Source organism: Alosa sapidissima, chromosome 9, assembly GCF_018492685.1.
Source record: "Alosa sapidissima isolate fAloSap1 chromosome 9, fAloSap1.pri, whole genome shotgun sequence".
NCBI lineage: Eukaryota > Metazoa > Chordata > Actinopteri > Clupeiformes > Clupeidae > Alosa > Alosa sapidissima.
In genome coordinates, this window is record NC_055965.1 from 21,294,459 (window position 1) to 21,306,831 (window position 12,373).

The following is a 12,373-nucleotide window of genomic DNA, read 5'->3' on the forward strand; positions in this document are numbered from 1 at the left end:
TATGCTGCAAGATAGGGGTGTGAATCTCTCATGTAAAAGACGATACGATTCGCATCTAGATACATGGGCACGATTCGATACAAGAAAAGATACATGTGTATAAAAAAACGATTCAGTACGATTCGATGCGATTCGATGCAATTCGATGCAGTTCAAGAATGGAAAGCATTCTGAAAGATTTTTTATCATTTGCTCAAGGTGCACATTAATTTTATATTATCAGTTATCATGGTCATGGTTGTCAGTTAGGCAAAAAAATGTGTGAATATGATTATCTAAACTGTCAAACACAGCAGCCAAATACAATATTTTTTATAGACTTTATAGAGTCATATCTGATTGTTTTCATGGAGCTGTAGCCTTGTTGAGGTAAGACAATACCGAAATAAAATAAAACAGTGCTTAAGACATTCTTGGCCTTTTCTCATATAGCCTACAAGAATAAAATAGGCCTACATATCAATGAACTCTCTGGGTTTATTTTGTTCCAACGGTAGACCTAATGCAGAAACCTATAATGCCACAAGTCTGAGTGAATATGAACAAAATAATTGGCTAATTATTTGTGCATCGTTTTAGCAAGGGCCAAATTATTATTTAACATTAAGGAAATCCCTTCATCAAACGTAAGGCTATACTCTACAGACTATCGTTGCTGTTTAGTGTTTAATTTCGCGCTGGATTTTGAAAAACAAAAGAGTAAAAACTGTAAAACATATGACTGAGTGCGAGTTGTCACGTGCTTAAGTTGCAGAAGATGTATGGGTAATGAGGTCATTTGACAACTTTGGGCAATGAATGTAGCCAAAACGAACTGCATTACCCACAATTCCGCGCTGCTTGGAACGTAAATGAGAGTCTGAGCGAGCAGAAAAGGTTGTGAACCGATTCGTAACAAGTAAATCGATATAACGACCGGTTCATTTCAGTTTTATTCCGATACGGGGCTTCACGTATCGATGTAGCCGTATCTTACACGTTAAAAACGGATACCGATAAATTGCTGCTTCACTGACAATGGGTGCAATGAGCAACATGAGCTAATATCTGCTTTATGCAGGCAAGTATCTGATATGAAACAGTATCTGTCTGGAAACAAACACATCTAACCCAGCCTTCTGCTACACTGCTTGATTCTAACAGAGGGGAAAAGAAAGTCTCTCTCTCTCCCTCCCTTTACCCCCCCCCATCCCTCTCTCTCTCCCTCTCTCTCTCGCTGTGCTGGGTTTAATTTGGCAGGGTTGTGATGTGAATCTGTGTCTCTTATCGGCCCATCCCCAGTGCTGTTTATCTCTGCTGTCGGCGGATCCTGCACGCACCCCTGATGAATGGGCCAAGGTCGGGGCGGATGGGCTCCCGGTCCTCTGCCAGCAAAAGATGGTCAGGACTGACCTTCTGTACCACTCTTACTGTTCTGCTCTTTTGCTTTCTCTCTCTCTCTCTCTCTCTCTCTCTCTCTCTTTTCTTCCCTTCTCTCCTCCTCTGCACTTCTCCCTCTGTTGCTCCCTTGCTTCCTTCCCTTCCTCTAGCTCACCCTCACGTTCTCCTGCCCTCCTCTAGCTCACCCTCACGTTCTCCTGCCCTCCTCTAGCTCACTCTCACGTTCTCCTGCCCTCCTCTAGCTCACGCTCACGTTCTCCTGCCCTCCTCTAGCTCACTCTCACGTTCTCCTGCCCTCCTCTTCTCCTCTCTTCTTCTTTCCTCTCTTTTTTCACTCGTCCTTTATTCTGCAACCTTTGCAAGTTTGTGTGATCAGGAATGACCTTCATCTCTCACTCTCTCTTTCTCTTTCTTTCTTTCTCTCTTTCTTTCTTTCTCCATCCCACCTTCCTCCTCTCATTCTCTCTTGGTCCATCTGCTATGTTTTCCCTCTTGAGCTCCCTCTTGAGCTTCTACATCTCTCTCCACACAAAAAGGCTCTATCCTCTATCCTTCTCTCTCTCTCTCTCTATCTCTCTCTCTCACTCTCTCTGTCTCTCTCTCTTTCTCTATGGATGGAGTGTTTGTGAGCAGGAGTGCTGCGGGCCTTTTGTCTGGTTGCGTGTCTCTTTTCTGTCTTGCCCCCTATTTTCCTTTTTTATTTCATGAACATTGCACAACATTGCACAACCATGCACAGTAAAGTAGAAAGTAAAGTGACAGGTTTTTAGCAGACACTTCTATCTAAAGCGACACAGACTTGCAACAGCAGGTTCAGAAATTGAACCTTGGACAACCAACGGTCAGACGGCAATGCTACCATTACCACACACTTATACAGTATAATCATGGAATGCAAGACATACAAGGTGGAGTACTTCAGGGGTTTTCCAGGGTTACAGGTAACACCTCAAAGTATGGGAGATGGTCAACGGGGGCATATTGCCACTGGTGGATATCAAGGCATAGTGTTTAGTGATAGTGATCATTTATCCCTCCACACCCCACCCCATTCAGGACCACTCCGCTGGCGCGTCGTGCCTAACAACACCCCTTAGCTGTTGTAGAATCAGCGTAACCTACGGCCGCTCAGGGCTTATTGCTTAAATCAATCAATCAATCTATCTATCTATCTATCTATTTATCTATCTTTTTAAATCAGGACAAAGGTGTTGTTCTCTGCCTGTGTAAACGTTATACACTTCTTACATGACAGCTGAAAGCTCGCCCAGGAACGGTAAGTGGAGGGCAATGTGGCAATACCCAATGGAGGCTGTTTTATAAGTCTCCACTGCCGAGGAGAAGAAGTGACCTTTTAATGTAGGCCGTTCCATGGCTCGATCGCCACAAATACGTTTGTGCCCAAGTTTAACGAGACAGTTTCACACACCCAGTTGCCCTTTTGGTAGTCTTCCAGAAGACGCACTTCACTTATTCTGTGAGAGCGTATTCTCTTTTAGCAGTACCTGGGAAAGTTCCTGTTCTCCATGACCCTGTGTGTATTAGGTTGCATTGGGCCACAGACAGGCAGGGTGGGAGAGTGCTGTCTAATAATTATGACCGCCGCGCAGCGAAGCGGCGGTCATATAGGTTTAGTCATATAGGTTTTGTTTCTTTTTCGCATGTCCAAATTTCCGTCAAGGATTCCCGGGTCACTGAAAGACCGGGGTACACGAAACTTGGTGGGCATGTAACCCCACATGGATAGCATGGAACCATCATTTTTTGTTTTGATCTGTAGCCCCCCCGCTGGACTGGACCCCCCGAAAGGAGGGTTGGGCAGACACAGTTTTCTGTGAATATCTTGAGAACCGTAGGGCCTAGGATGACCAATTTTTTCTGTATGTTTGCCTCCAGGGGTCATGTTAACCCATTCCATGTGCACACATGTGCATAAACAGATACACACGCACACACATACATTCACAGTAATCATACGTATGACACATACTCACACAGTAGACATATGTACGCATGCATGCACATGCACAAACACACATACACAGACAAACACACAAGCACGCACAAACACACATACATACACACACACACACGCAATTTAGTGAGACAGTTAGAATCATATAGGCCTTTCAGCGTGATTTATTTTTGTGGAAAAAATGTGCTGGACTGGGCGGCGGTCATATTTTGTACCGGTCTGCGGTACATCTAGTTAGACTGCAATTTGTTGGTGAGACAGGCCAAGTTGGGCATCTTAAAATCTCATAAGGGAACAGAATGAAGGCCAAGACACGGATTTGGCAGCGATGTTCAGGTCTTTTGAGGAGACCAGAGGGGCCCTGGAAAAACCCTAGACAGCCAGACAGATAGACAGACAGGCAGACAGCCAGACAGATAGACAGGCAGACAAACAGGTGTTTGTTTAGCTGGTACGTGGGCTTATATGGTTTAATTGCTGTTTAAATAAAGATAGTTTTAGGTCAAGTGTATCTCTCTCTCCCTCGATCTCTCTCTCCCTCTGTCTCTCCTCTTTACTTTACTGTCGTGCTCCTCTCTCTTCTCCATTCTCTCATTTCTTTATTTCTCCTGCTCTACTCTTAGAGTACAGTACTCACTCCGATCACTCTCTCTTCATTTATCTTTCTCTCTGTCTTTCTTACCTAATCCTTCTTTATTCTCTCTATCTCCCTCACTCTCTTATAGGTGATTACACTGTCTCTTTTTCAAGTGTTTGGGGGGGGGGGGGTTTAAAGAGTGACACAGAGCTTATGTTAGTATGTAGATTTTGGTGTGTGAGGAATTTTAATGCTGCATGTTTTTCAGAGGTATGCATGGGAGAAAATAAACCACTGCTCTAACGAAGGATGCTAAAGTGCTTGCTTTGCCTCTCCCTCTCTCCCTCGGTATCTCTCTCTCTCTGTCTCTCCCTCTCTCCCAATCTCTCTCAGCCTCTCTCCCTCTCTGTCTCTCCCTCTCTCCCAATCTCTCTCTCCCCTCTCTCCCTCGGTATCTCTCTCTCTCTGTCTCTCCCTCTCTCCCAATCTCTCTCAGCCTCTCTCTCCATCGCAAGATGAAGACAATTGACCTTTCCATCCGCTCCTTCTTTCTCCACTCTTTCTTTTTTCTCATTTCCTTAATTTATTTTTTTCCTCTCCCTCTGCCAAACAGATGCACCCTCTATCCCTCTCTTTCTCTCTCGCTCCCTCTCTATCTCTCTTCACCTCTTTCATTCAGTTTCTCTTTCTAGTCTTCTCTTCTGTCCCCCTATACTTTTTTTTTTATTTCCCCAAAACTGATTTCTCTCTCTGCCCTCCCACTCCCTCCTCTCGTTCTCTAATTCTCTCTATCTGTCCCACTCCTTGATTCATTCATCATGGTTAAATTACCCATGATGCCCTGGGGCAGCTCAGAGAGTGCTTCATCTTATTAGAGCTCAGTGAGAGCCACCGTCAGGCCACAGACATTACTCAGGGAGAGAGAGATGTGGAAAGAGAGGAGAGAATGGAGAGACATATAGAGATAGAGAGAAAGAGAGAATGGAGAGATAGAGAGAGAGGAGGGTGAGGAGGGAGAGAGAATGTAGAGAGAGAGAGAATGGAGAGAGAGAAACTCGCAACTATGCTAAATTGTAGTCAGTTCACGCTTGTCTATTCCCAGTTTGAATGAAAGAGAGAGAGAGAGAGAGAGCGAAAGAGAGTCTGTATCTGCATGAGAAGGAAACATATCATTCTCTTTCAACCTTCCTTTCACATTCTTCAAGCCTCTTCACCTCTCCTGAGTCTCAAACCTCCATCTCTGATCGGCCCTCGTCCCCACTCATCCCACTGACCCTCTCAGTGAGGTGCCCGTCCCCTCATCCCACTCATCCTCATCCCACTCACCCTCTCAGTGAGGTGCCCGTCCCTCATCCCACTCATCCCCTCATCCACTCACCCTCTCAGTGAGGTGCCCGTCCTCATCCCACTCACCCTCTCACCCACTCATCCCACTCACCCTCTCATCCCACTCACCCTCTCAGTGAGGTGCCCGTCCCCTCATCCCACTCATCCCCTCATCCCACTCACCCTCATCCCACTCATCCCCTCATCCCACTCACCCTCTCATCCCACTCATCCACTCACCCTCTCAGTGATGGTGCCCGTCCCCTCATCCCACTCACCCTCTCATCCCACTCAGCCCCTCATCCCACCTCACCCTCTCATCCCACTCATCCCCTCACCCCTCTCATCCCACTCATCCCCTCATCCCACTCATCCCACTCACCCTCTCATCCCACTCATCCCCTCATCCCACTCACCCTCTCAGTGAGGTGCCGGAGCTGGCGGTTGCGGGGGTCCCGGCTGCAGGGCGCCTGGGCGGGAGCCACCACGGTGCACACGCACTTGCCCTCCGCGTCCGCCGTCGACGTGTACACCTGCCAGCCCTCATCGGGGCCTGGGTACAGAGCCTGGAGGAGAGGAGGAGGAAGAGAGGGGGGAGGAAGAGGAGGAGGAGGAGGGGAGAGGAGGAGGAAGAGAGGGGGGAGGAAGAGAGGGGGGAGGAAGAGGAGAGGAGGAGAGAGGAGGAGGAGGAGGAAGAGAGGGGGGAGGAAGAGGAGGAGGAGGAGGGGAGAGGAGGAGGAAGAGAGGGGGAGGAAGAGAAGAGGAGGAGAGAGGAGGAGGAGGAGGAAGAGAGGGGGGAGGAAGAGGAGGAGGAGGAGGGGAGAGGAGGAGGAAGAGAGGGGGGAGGAAGAGGAAGAGGAGGAGGGAGGAGAGGAGGAGAGAGGAGGAGGAAGAGAGGGGGGAGGAAGAGGAAGAGGGGAGAGAGGAGGAGGAGGAGGAGGGGAGGGTGGAGAGAGGAGGAGTAGGAGAAGAGGAGGAGGAAGAGAGTGGGAGGAGGAAGAGAGGAGGAGGGGAGAGGAGGAGAGAGGAGGAGGAGGAGAAGAGGAGGAGGAAGAGAGGAGGAGGGGAGGGTGAGAGAGGAGGAGTAGGAGAAGAGGAGGAGGAAGAGAGGAGGAGGAGGAGAAGAGGAGGAGGGGAGAGGAGGTGGAGGAGAAGAGGAGGAAGAGAGGAGGAGGGGGAGAGATAAGAGAGGAAAGGAGGAGGGAGATGGGTAGAGGAGGAGGAAGAGGAGGAGGAAAGGGAGAAGGTGGAGAGGATGAAGAGGAAAGGAGGAGAAAAGGGGGATATGGAAAAGGTTGAGAGATGGGAGAGGGAAAGGAGGAGAGAGATGGGTAGAGGAGAAGAGGGCAAGGAAAGATAGAGAGAGAGCAGTGGAGAGGAGGAGGAACAGAGAGGGTAGAAATACAGGGGAATAGAGAGGAGGAGCATGGAGGAGGAGAAGGAGAGGAGGGGGAGAGGGGAGGAGATAGGAGGGAGGGATGAGAAGTAGGGGAGAGGAGGAGGAGAAGAGTGAGAGCAGGATAGTAAAGATGAGAGGAGGAGAGAGAGAAGGGGAGAGAATGATGGGAGAGATGGGGATAGAGGGAGTGGGGGAGGAAAGGAGGAGGAGAAGTGGAGAGGTCAGTCATCACCGGTCAGTAGAGAACAGACACGGAGGAGAGCGAATGAAAGGATTAGTCCCATACACCCAATCAGGAGAGGGAAAGTAAGGGCATACAGTACACGCACATTCACTTCTTTTTCCAGTTCCAGTACTCAGTTCAACTCAATACAGTTGAGTTGATTGGCATGAAAATAGTTTTAGCAAAGCATAAAACAAAGAACCATAAGTTGACATGTGTTGACATGGACACATTAAATCTGATATGAACCCTTCATGTGGGGGAAAAATCACTTATATTAAACACCTTATTGGAGAAAGTGTCCATGTAAACAAGAATAAAGAGACACACATATGTATTGCTGTTGTGATGTTCAGCGCTCCACTTTTGGATGGCCATGGGCTAATATGTCATGACAAAGCAAAGATTTTAATGTCCACAAGAATGAGAAATGGAACCTCACTGTTGGGGTTGAGAGAGAACAGTATTCTAAAATAATCCCCCTTATCTGCAATGAAATAAAATAATAATAAAAAATGTCACAATGACACTGTAGTCGTGGTGAATATTAGATTTTGACATTGTGTGGAAACAATGGAATTGATATGTGTCTGTGTCAGAGAAAGACAGAGAAATGGGGTGAGAGAGAGAGAGAAAGACTGCAATGAGAGATTGATAGAGAAAAAGAAAGGACACATAGTTGGAATGAAGGAAGACAGAGAAAATGAGAGGAAGAGAGGGAATGAGATAGGGAGAGAGAGAGAGAAGGGGAGAGTAATAATTGAAAGAGATGATGTCTGACCTGTGACAATGGCTTTCTGTGAGAGATAGAAGAGGGAACAGTTATAAAGGGTGTACGCACACACGCTGACACACACACACACACACACACACACACACACACACACACTGACACACGCACACACACACACGCGCGCACACACAGCGACACCTGTTAAAACATTTAAAGCCAGTAATAGGACACAGATGTTGCAATAATCCATATGGATGAGAGCACCACACACACACACACACACACACACACACACACACACACACACTTTGTCTGTCTGCATGACTCTCCCCTGATCACTCTCTATTAATTTACATGTAATAAAAGCTTTATTGACAGAACAAACCTCCCCTGGCATAACCCCTGATGATGCATGACACACACGCACGCACACACACACACGCACACACACACACACACACGTGCGCGCACACACACACACACACGCACGCACACACACACACACAAACACGCACACACACACACACCCCACACACATGCCAATACCCTGGTTAACCAGATAATAACAATGCTAATTAAAATAATAATAAAAGCATACTGTGTCTGCATGAGGCGGTGCAGTGACTGATCTCTTTCTATCTCTTCTCTCTTTCACTTTTTCATTTTTCTCTTCTTACTTCTCTCTTGTTCTCTCTTTCTCCTCCCTCTCATTTCCTCTAATCCATCACTGTCTGGGTGTCATGCCCCGTGTTCATTCTCTCTCTCTCTCTGTCCAGATCTCTTTAACCCCTCTTTATCCATCCCACTGTCTTTCCTCCCTCTCTTTATCTCACTCCTTCCATCTCTCTCAGCAGTGCTCTCTCTCGTCTAATCCCCTCTTTCCTCTCCCTCTCTCCATCTCTCTCTCTCTGCGGTGGAGCTGTGACCCCCCCCTCCGCCCTTGCTCTTCATCGCTTCTCCCCCTCTTTCTCCATCTCTCTCTGTGGTGGTGCTGTGCTCCCCCCGCCTCTCTCTCTCTCTCTCTCCATCTCTCTTTCTCCATCTCTCTCTGTGGTGGTGCTGTGCTCCCCCCGCCTCTCTCTCTCTCTCTCTCTCTCTCCATCTCTCTCTGTGGTGGTGCTGTGCTCCCCTCTCTCTCTCTCTCTCTCTCTCTCTCTCCATCTCTCTCTCCATCTCTCTCTGCGGTGGTGCTGTGCTCTTTAATTAGCTCCGCCGCACCTCTCACACCTCTCCCATCTGTTACACACCAATTTCTATGTGTGTGTGTGTGTGTGTGTGTGTGTGAGTGCATGTTTGTGTGCGTATGAGGACATGCATGTTTATTTATGTGTATTATGCTTCTGTCCATGTGTACTGTATCTGTGTGTCTGTGTGTGTGTGTGTGTGTGTGTGTGTGTTTGTATGATTGCATGCATATATGTGTGTGTATGGTTATGCTTCTGTCCACACAGCAGCCATCTTGGTTATGCCTCCGGCCAGTTATTTCGAACTTGAAAACCTGACTAACAAAATCAGGCTTCTATTCAAACGCATGGAGAGACATGCTTAACTCCAAATATGATGTCTTATCTACATTAAAAGTAGGTGAGTCCTACAGTAGTTTAAATCTGAATTCAACAAATAAATGGTAAGTAGCCTAAGATGAGTAAATATCCAAAGTCGCTAAAAAAGATGTCAGTCTTCGTGTTAACTTGCTCACTGCAAGCACGCACCAACTTTTGTTGCATGGCTATTGCTATGGTTACAGGGGAAGTTAACAGGTTAAAATAGTTAAAATATCAATATGTAACTTCCAACAACTTCCTCATGTTTAGCGAACATACGAATTTACAAATTGCCCTTGAGCGAAAAAGGGCTTATACTTATTAAATCTTTGAGCAAATATGAATAAAAGGCACAAAATAAGGCTGTTGTGAGGGTTATCGATGTGTACGTTGGATTTAGGCAACCATTACATTTCTATTTTTACATGGTATAACGTCAACTAAATACAACAAGTCATACCTTAATTCTATCACTTGCAATACAAACTTATTCCCTAATACTAAGATGAGATAATTGGCTATGTCATACCAGAGAGGATTAAAGCGGAGAAATCAAGGATCTTTGGTTATACCGAAGTTCCACAATTAACGTTAGCTAGTTAGTAAGCTAACCGTGATTACATAGGAGGTTATGGTAAGTTTAAATATTAGCTACGAGCTAAATTTGTCCTCTCCACTGAGGTATTGGAAATTATGTTGGTAATATATGTCGTTTCGGGAGGAGTCATATACATATTTCTTCATAACCGTTGAGTTAGTCAAAGGACTGAATGTCCTGTAAGTTAATAACTAGATGAAACGTGTGACTGCTAGCTGTCTTTCCAATTGGAATCAATGATATGATGCTAGCTCGCTTGCTAGGGGCCTGGTGCAGAGAAACTTTTCGGTATAATGAAACCCCGGTTGTTAGTGATTGAAGTTTAAAATCAATGGAGTTCCTTTTAACCAAACAAGTGCCCTCCCACCTGGAAAACTATGTTTGCCAATGGAGCCAGACTTTTTGCTGAAGAGAAGCGTAGCGAAACGTAGTCAAGAGTATGGTTTACGAGGCTAGCGTAGTTTGGGCGGTAGTGATTTGTTTCCTCCTACAGTATACAGTCTCTGTTACGCTTGCACCTCAGGAGGGGGTTTTGGAAAGCTTAGATTTAAGCAAATTAGTGTGTTGTATGTGTGTGTGTGTGTGTGTGTGTGTGTGTGTGTGTGTGTGTGTGTGTGCACATTCATACAATTTTGTGCATGTTTATGTTTGTGTGTGTTTGTGTCATGTATGTACATTCTTGTGTTTCGGGGCTATATCTTGCACTTTAACACAATTGACTTTGACAAATCGCTTTGTGGGCGGATCTTGGACGCTGTTTCTATTTTACCGGCGGAAAATTGACTGTTGCGCCCGACACAAATCTAAAATGGGGTGGTCTGTAGCAGCTACATTATTCATGGGTGTGGTTTGGGCTTAACGTGCAATATACCAATCAGAGCATCATCTCACATTCCCTTTAACAACAGGCACGCTTGTTCCATAGCGGATTGCTATTATGATGGCGGATTTGCCAGGTGCAACCAGGAACAGTTCACAGTGCTATAGTCAGTTGTGAACAGTTTGCTATTGATTTTTCCTCTTGACAAAATGTAATACAGAAATGTCACTTTCCGATGTTTTGGGATCACTCTCACTGAATCACGATCTTATGAATGCATGGTGATATTTTTGCAATGTAATCTAACATTACCTCACTATAGACAATGCAGATCTGTCAGATAAGCTTTCCTCTCCCGTGCCGCTGCTGGGGCATTTGGGTTAAATTGCATCGGCATGCAGTTTGTCTCATTAAGTCCTCTAATATTTCCTAATTTATGTCATCAACACATCCGTGATTCGTGGAAATGTGTTCGCAACACAGGCGCCCAAGCAAGCGCTCCTGCAGGTGTAAGCTACGGCTGTACATTACCAACAGGTAACGAGAAACACTTTCCAAGTTGACCTAACATTCCAACTCTGCACAGTATCCCATTAACTGCATGATTAGATTAGTAGGCTATTTACAATATTTATTTTATGTAAAGTAGAGTTCGTAAACACGTTATCATCAACTTAATGCATGCACAACTTTTGTTTGAGCAGGAGAGAGAATAACAATGAATGGACACAGCAACTACAGAAATTGTAGCGGAGTAGGCCTACAGTGGGTCCCAGTTAAGTTTGGACGGGTTCCTTCATGAATCACGCACCCCATTTTCTCAGCAGAAATGGCACAAACTGCAATATTGCGACAAGCGTCATTACTGAATAAAACAGACGATAGACGCGAGTACAGTGTAAAATCTCATTTGTACTCTTGACCACTAGTTGGCAGACACCCAGAGCTTTGATTCAAGCTCAACCTTTTTTTTCAAAGTTTTCAGGAAGCTCGCAAAAACACGCGAGAAACACACGAAGAAGACGTGCATTTCCTCCATAACGCGGAAGCGATGCGGGCCTTAGTTTTGCACAAATTGAAGCAGAAATACACCAAATGTTGAAAAAAAAATTCACGTGTGATGAAGTCTTGGGTCTGTTATTCACCTATTCTGATTCTGAAGGAGAATATCTGCCTTTTGGAGAATATGATCGATCGTCTATTGACTGATAGTCACGGAGCGTCTGTGAATGGAGGTGCGTCTTTTTCGACAGTGTTCACTAAGCATACCATGCTTATTTCGACCCTCTGCCCAACATAGCTGGAGGTGCCAGTGACAATAGTGATGATAGTGTCCGTAATGGACGTGGTATAGACAGCAGGGGTTGTAAAAATAGGGCTCTAAAGAACTTCAAAGTCACCCGCGATATGGAACTGATTTGACCAGGCTACTTTATTGTATAGTAGCATAGGGTTTGTGATTATAATAATAGTTTACTATTGTTGGTTTACATGTGACTGTGTTCCTGTTCATTTGTTATGTCGGTGAAATCACAAAAAAAGAAAGTAAAACTGCTCAAATATGTTCAACATCTAGTATTTACTGAAATATGCATAATTCACGGTGGTTGCCATCCAGTGACGTCATAATATGCAAATTAGATGAGTAAATTTACCCCCTTCATAAACTTCTGGTCATACTCAATGATTTTCACATTTACAGTAGGACTTTATCTCTGACCACTTGCAAGCCATGGCCTTTTGAAATTTTGATGTAAAAATCCAATTTATATTTTTTAAACCCTGGCGGCTAAAGGGT

At 45.5% G+C, this 12,373-nt stretch overlaps 2 protein-coding genes across 2 annotated transcripts in view; both read right to left on the minus strand.

Annotated features, from left to right (window-relative positions):
• The window catches only part of LOC121718035 (NACHT, LRR and PYD domains-containing protein 12-like), a 1,225,568-nt gene that overhangs the window by 459,803 nt on the left and 753,392 nt on the right, over nucleotides 1-12,373 (minus strand). The gene's annotated exons all lie outside the window — the stretch shown is intronic.
• Nucleotides 1-12,373, minus strand: part of LOC121719836 (noelin-2-like) — a 64,302-nt gene that overhangs the window by 40,609 nt on the left and 11,320 nt on the right. The window contains exon 2 of the mRNA XM_042105631.1: nucleotides 5,675-5,824. Within this exon, the coding sequence (XP_041961565.1) occupies nucleotides 5,675-5,824 (150 nt within the window). The remainder of the gene's footprint in view (nucleotides 1-5,674; nucleotides 5,825-12,373) is intronic.